Source organism: Curcuma longa, chromosome 11 (assembly GCF_044706935.1).
Source record: "Curcuma longa cultivar G26 ecotype Majalengka, Jawa Barat chromosome 11, ITB_CL_G26_1.1, whole genome shotgun sequence".
NCBI lineage: Eukaryota > Viridiplantae > Streptophyta > Magnoliopsida > Zingiberales > Zingiberaceae > Curcuma > Curcuma longa.
In genome coordinates, this window is record NC_133871.1 from 6,458,044 (window position 1) to 6,465,703 (window position 7,660).

Here is a 7,660-nt window from a genome sequence, read left to right on the forward strand (position 1 = left end):
GAGAGTTTTGTTTCTTGACTGTGATAATAAGGTTGCAAAATTATCTGTTGTAATGCAGCTACAATTAATTAATGCTCTTGACGATAGAAAGCAAATGTGAGAGGATTTAGTACGGTGATGGGAGACTAATGTTAATTGTGTTTTCCCATGAAAAGGTGCGTGGTAGAGCTCCTGCTGATGCTCGACTTAATGAGATTTAAGGCGAAACGGACACTCTAATTTGATCTAACAAATCTATGTTAGTGTTCTATTATTATAAATCTACTATTCGAGTATCAATTCTATTCAATTAAGCCTGTGGAAGCTAACCTTCTCGACAAGCTCCTTGATAGGATCGGATAGCATGAAAAGAAACAACCAAGACATCTGAATTTATAGAATTTAGGAAATTAATATCCCTTTATTCACCAACAACACATATCTTATGTACACATGCATATGATACGTCCTTCATAAGCAACAAAACTTAGTTTCTAAACAACAAGCTAGCATTCCCGCGTTCTGTCTGACAATCTTCTTTTAAGTGAGGAAGCTAGCTAGCTAGTTTGGCGGTAGAAAATAGCGCAGAATAGCAAACGCGGCTTGCGTCGCAGTAAGAACAAATAGTGCAAGAGCACCAAATAATGAGATAATTGCCCAAGGATTACTAAAGTAATCGTGATTACACCTTGCGCGCCATTTGTTGCATCTAGTGTTGCGGTGCTTCGTCATGGCATTGAAGACGTCCTTAAGGTAGAAATCATTTGAGTTATAGATGACATTTGCACCAAGTTTGTTAAATAAAGTAGCAATTTGTTGGGTGTCCTCTAAGTCGTTAAAAATGATTTCATGTTGTTGAAGCAATTCGACATCTGCTGCTGTATTGATGAGGGAATCCATAAACACCATATAGGATGTAACATTGAACCTGGAACCCGTTGAACATTGCTCGTACGCGATAAGATTTCTCAAGAGCGAGTCGGTGTTGTCGTCTATTCGAAGTTGGGGAATCTCCAACTTGCCGTTTTGAAACGTAATGTCCAGGAAACTCTTGCCTTTCCTTTTTCTTACGAAGTGAATTCCAGCTTCTTTGCATGCTGTAGCACTAGGAATCCACGGTGAGTCGTCGACGTATACTGTTTTAACTAGCTTAGAGTTGCAGAGGAAGCCAAATGTGGAGGACTGATTGCCATTGTCAATGCCATGGTTTGTTGTCGGATCGATGCAAGAAAGCAAAAGATGAATTATGTGGTGATATGGCTCAATCTTGTCGGTGGAAAGTTTCAATATTGTTGAGACATGCATGCGGATGAACCCGAATGTTAACTCTCGAAAGGAAGGCAGGTTGGTAGGAAACAAAGATTCGTACAAAGTTTCAAGAAGAAAGAAAGGAAGCTGGTTTTCGAGCATGTAGATATCTCGTAGGACATGTGGAGCCAACGAGGAGACACTCTCCATCCAGGTAATCTCTTCTGAAATCACCATATCGGTCCACTTCATTATTGTAAGCATCAGAAAGCATCCGTCCAGCAACATCATTTCCACAAAACTATTGCTGTCCATCTTCACTTCCTCCGAATAGGCATCGCGTGCTTGCGTTTCCAGCTTCTTGATCAGATCCACATAGTCCTTCAAGCCCATCCTATTGTTCTTCTCGAGGACAAACTTGAGGCACTTCCATTTGAGCTGATTCATGGCCTGGAGATGAAGTTTGTCGTGGTGGTAGGGGCCGAGCGAGACGAGCAATGGCTCATAGGCTTGGGGGTCGATCTTTTTCAAGATATCCGGAACTCTGAATATTGTTGGCTTGGTGCCTCTGTCACTAAATTTTGTGTCTGACACCTTCTTCTCCAATGAGGCTACCCATTGCATGTCCACTGATATCTGAATCCCCTCATCTTCTGTGTTTGCCATCTTTGATCTCAAAGGATTTGCCCTTGAGGATTACAATGATTCAAATAGCTAGCTATAAATGCAGCGATCTAACAGAGGAAGGAAATAGCACAAGGAAAGGAAAGGAAAATAAAATAGCACAAAGGATTTCCCCTTGAAGATTATAATGACAGAGGAAGGAAATAGCACAAAGGAAATCAAAGAAGGAAAATGGATCAGGTGACTGATAAAAAACCAACCTTAGAAAGCTTTTTGCCAGGCTAAAGTAGCTCTATATATCTTCCAGCTGCTGACTCCTACTTTTCTCCGAACAATCTCAAGCTTGCTTATGGATTGCTACTTAATTTCTCATACAAAGCAAGGTCCTATATAGGCGAAGACGGTTGAGATGATTATTATTTACATCAAAGTTTGATAGTACGGATCAAAGTTTTACACTTTTCTTTTGTCCATCAAATAATTTAGATTCAAAACTACTCGATTGACCAAAATAATTGTAAATTGCAAAATACTTCTATAACAACTTCAACAAAAGGTGAATCTGTTAGCCCAACGATCTCACACAGTCAGTCTCACAACCATCTGTTGTGAGAAAGTAAATCGAAAAACTGCAATACAAGAAAGTATTACCTCGGCTTTTGCCCACTTCGTAAATTGCAAACTACGATATATATTCTTGTAATGTGAATAGTTCACTCAATAAAAAGTGGAATTTGTCATCCTAACAATCCCACACGATCGATCTAATGTGAAGAGTTCACTCAGCAAAAGGTGAAATCCGTCATTCCAATACGGTCCTACACAATCGACTCCACGGTTATCTATGAGGAGGTGAATCAGGAAGTTGCAGTTGGTCACGACAGAGGAAATCATTGCCTCGGCTTCGTCGAAATTCAACCCTTGTTTATTTCAATAATTCTGTTCCATTGTAACCAACTCAATCATGTTTTAGGGGTACTATTTTTTTAACCATTTCTTCTGCAAAAAAAAAAAAAAAAAAGGTGAGTGAAGATAAGCGGTTTGAATTTTCAAACTAGGATATTTGATTTAGATAAATGAAAAAAAAATAGATATGCCTTTTATAAAGTCTCGTTGTGGAAAAAGAAACCCTAAAAATACAAGCAACAAAATGAAACTAATAAATAAAAAAATCATATAATATAAAAATATAGTAGACTGCAAAATCATATTTTAACTAAAAAAGATATATGTATTGCAAAAATTTCTCATATCTTATTCTAAAAGTTGTGAGTTATATGAAAATTTTTTTTGCGACAATAATTATCAGGCAATTTATTTTCTTTTATCAATTTATATCATAATTTATCCTTAGAACTTAAATAATATCTATCCTAATAAAATACATGCAAGTTGTGAGTATTACAAAAGTTAATTTTTTACGGTAATAATTGTCATGCAATCAATTCTCTTTTTTAATTTATATCACAACTTGTCTCTATAACTTAAATAATGGCCGTCCTAGTAACACTTGGATGTATTTTATTAGGACAGATATTATAAAATACTTCAGTCTAACGACCGAACAAAATATATAAAAGCAAAAATCAAATAATTGAAATGATGTCACGTGAACAACAACTAGTCTATTATATTACTTCAGAATAATCATAAAAGATTTTAGTCCTCATTGACCGAATAAAATATATAAGGGTAAAGACCGAATAAAATATATAAGAGTAAAAATTAAATAATTGAAATCGATGTCACATGAACAAGTAGTCTATTATATTGCTTAAGAATAATCATAAAATATTTTAGTTTAGTTCATCAAACAAAATATATAAGGGCAAAAACAAGGAGAACGTCCATTTTAAACAAATTATTTTATTTACTTACCTTGAAATAAATTCAAACAATGTAGTCCCACCTCCTTAAAAATGAACTTCTCATCATTAATTAGCAACTGAAATATAATTTCACATCGCTAATTAGTGACAAAATGTTATATTTCTATCGCTAATTAGTGACAGAATTAAATTTTCGATTGCTAAAACTCAAGCGAAATTTTATTTTCGTTTGCCTGTTTAGCGATTGAAATAAAACTCTGTCGCTAACTTTAGCGACGGAACATTATATTTCCATCGCTAATTAGTGATCAAATTTTAATTTTCGTCGCTAATTAGAGACGGAAATATAATATGTCACTAAAATTAGCTAGCGACGAATTAAAACGTTTCGTCGCTAACTTTAGCGACGGATTAAAAATTTTCATCTCTAACATTAGCAACGGAATTAAAATGTCATCACTAATTAGCGACGGAATTAAAATTCTGTCACAAAAATGACATCAACGATAAAAAAAATTATAAAAAAATTCCGTTGCGATTCGGTCGTTAATACTTTTTAGTGATGGAATATTCCGTTGCTAATGCTGATAATTTTTATAGTGTGTCATATAGCCAATGGCATATTGACAACGCCTCAATGTGTTAATTTACCCATAAACCCACCTACTTATTAATTAATCACCCTCTCTAATCCTCTAACTAACCAGAGAGGAAGAAAGATGCTTGCTCTTTTTCTTGTTGGATGAGGATTTGTAGTGAATTTTGTTTAGAAGATATGAATCGAGGAGGAAGAGAGAATGAATGATGATGAGAAAATGAATTCGTTGATAGAAGAGAGTTAGCACTTAGCGGAGTGAAAACCGTATAAGATAATGCTATTTTCGCTACGTGCTCATTACTCTTCTTGCAAATTTTTAGAGGTCACAAGTTTGAATTGTAAAAACAATGAAAAATAAAATTGTATATAACAAATTCTTTATTAGGATCCTACATTGATAAGAATTTCACAGATACATAATAAAGAAAGTCAACTCTCAACTTTATTCACCGCGCGTAGATCATCATCTACTAATTGGAAACATCACAAGTTTAGCCATGATGTTTGAAGGTATATGCTTGATTGTGATATGTTATGGGCGTAAGGATTCAGGTCAGCTTAACCGAGTCAGGAAAGACAAGGAGTTAGCCACATTCTAGGAGTTGTGTCAGATAAGCAGACCCCCGGCCCAAGCCTCTGGTAACTCCCTTATTCAACCCCCCCCCCCCCCCCCGGAACGAATACTGAGCCCTCCAGCCTCTCCTCGTCAATTGTCTCAAAGCCGAGACGAGCTCCATTTCGGCTCGGGTCCATGACCTCACGGTAATCCGAACTACACCACGACTAGGATACCGAGGCACTTGCCGAACCGAACTTCGCCTCGGCTAGGAACCGAATTCCACTTCTTCTCAGTTTCAGAGATAAAACCCTCTTCGATGCAGTAACAAGGCCTCTCTCCGAGCCGAGCTCCACTTCGGCTCAAAGTAAAACTCCGCTTAGATCTCTCTATTTTAATTTCCAATCCAATTCCGAACTGACCTCTCTATCAGTTCGGCGATGAGGTTCCTCGAACTTCTTCGCTCACAGATACCCTTACCTCACTCAACAAGCCCTATCAGAAAAGGTATCTCAGATCTCTCCATTTCCCAAGGGCCACTCCGTCCATCGTTCGTTATGAATGTTCTCTGTGTCCTATCACCTGCCTCCCATAAGGGTGGCACGTGCCTGATATGACCCCTTCTTTAACGCAAGTCAGTGATGGGACATACTTGTCAGTTGCACCATCTCTCTGGACACGCCCTCTGATACTCCTCAGGACACTTTTATAACGATGATGGAACCCCGATCACGTCTTGGATGTGACACAACGTTTTCTCCTCCTTTAAAGGGTTAGTATCTTGCTGGAGAAGGTATGCGAAGGGACTCAGAAAAACTCAATTTTTCATCTTCCGCTTCCCATCTTCTTCTCCAGCCGCTAACTTAAGCATCGGAGTGGTCGCGCCAGGGACCCCCTGGCCCTCCATCTCACGTGCTTCTTTCTTGCAGGATCCTTCTCCTTAGTCCTAGAAGCTGCTCAAGCTAACCGGGGACGAGGTGCTGCAGAGGGAGTTAGCCGCTCGATCCGGAAGCAGATCTCAACAGGAACATGATAGAATGACTTCTTGTGCCAAGTGTTCGAGACCTTAAGCTGAGGCATCCGATGGCTCAACCGGAACGACATAGGGAACGACATAGGGAGAGTTCCAATCTGTGTCGAAGATTTCCTGGAGCTGTGCAACAATGGCAGGGTTGTAGGTTCCGAAACTCACCCCTGCCATTGTGTAGAAGTAATTAATTAATCCCAAATGAGGTTGTTGGTGCCTATGTGTGCTCGCACATCATTGACAGCGTACTTGCCATGGTTGACGCGGATGATCGAAACCACGGTAGAGGTTTCCAGTAGCGTTGTTATTTGATTTTGCAGCTCCGATGTTCTCGTAGTCAGGCTCAGGCACCATGTGTAATTATACTTGATGTTTACCCGACCTTTGCAGTTGTTTCGCCTGAGGAGTGGCAAAGAATGTTGGAGTAGAGGATGAATTTCAGGTATTCATCTGTGCCGTCAAGGAAATGACTCCAGTAGGCGACTAGTATGTTAGACGGCGGCACGCTTGGAGAAGATGACCTTTTTCAGAAGTTTTTTTAGATCAAAGATACGTACGGAGTGCATTGTTTCAAAGAATTTATAAATCCTAAATTCTATAAATTTTATAAATCAAATAAAAATTTAAATATTTAAAAATATAAATAAAATAGGATCTAATTTCAATAAAATATAATTTAATATATAAAATATATAAATAATGACAAGAAACTTGATTGGAAAGCCCTTGTTCTTATTTGACAATATCAATTTCTCGATTCCTATAGAAAAAGATGAAGCAGAAATAATAGGGTGATTTTCTAAGGAAATTAAGATGATAGCACCGTAATACCTTCGTCAATGAGAAACGAAGATAGGATGTCAGTTAATATTAAACACTCAAGGATCAAATCCTATATATATATATAAAGAGAAATGATATGTAGCATGAAAAATGTTAACGTGAAACCAACATGACATACTACATGCAGTGGATCCCACATCTATACAGTGGGATCCACAGACATATAGTTGAGTGTGTCATATTGATTTCATGTTAAATTTTTTTATGTTATATATCATTGCTCATATATAAATTCGATCTGTTATCCGCTCATAGATAACAACAAAATAGACTAATAGATTTTACATATTTAATCACATCCGATAATAAGAAAACAGACTAACAGAACATATTAATAGATTGTATATATTTAATCTACATTTGATAATTTGAAATCGGATAAACTTATAAGTTAATTAGATCACGTAAATAAATTTGATTCCTATATATATATATATATATATATATATATATATATATATATATATATATATATATATATATATATATATATATATATATCACTTTAAAAATTAAAATTTTAAGAGATTAAATCCAACATTATTATTATCAAACTAGATGCACGAACAATTGCTTATTCGGTTCTTGAAATCAAATACATGAATAACAGTCACTAGCCCGAGCTCAGTAAGTAAAGTTCACGGTAAATGTGCATACCACTACGTACGTACCTCAGAGACTGCAGATGAGAGGGAAGCTAAGGCCAGAAGAGAGTACTTTGTCACAAATACTAATACATTAAGATGGTTTCAAAAAATATATTAATTTTAATTTGAAATAATTTAAAAATTTTTAAGTTTATCAGTCAATTTTAGATGAAATCAACAGATGAATCTTTCTCTTTCAAAGTTTTTCAAGTTGGTGTTCTTTCTAATAACTCGCAACTATATATATCTGAATGAACTTTTGAATGAATTATTATAGGGCACACACTAATGTAAGCCTAATATTGTGTT

At 36.5% G+C, this 7,660-nt stretch overlaps 1 protein-coding gene across 1 annotated transcript; it reads right to left on the reverse strand.

Moving 5' to 3' along the window:
* Positions 1-540: 540 nt before the first annotated feature.
* LOC141837033 (UPF0481 protein At3g47200-like) lies at positions 541-1,893 on the reverse strand. The gene has a single exon (XM_074724513.1). It carries the CDS (start codon positions 1,891-1,893, stop codon positions 541-543), a length of 1,353 nt encoding a protein of 450 aa, XP_074580614.1.
* Between the last annotated feature and the right edge of the window lie 5,767 nt (positions 1,894-7,660).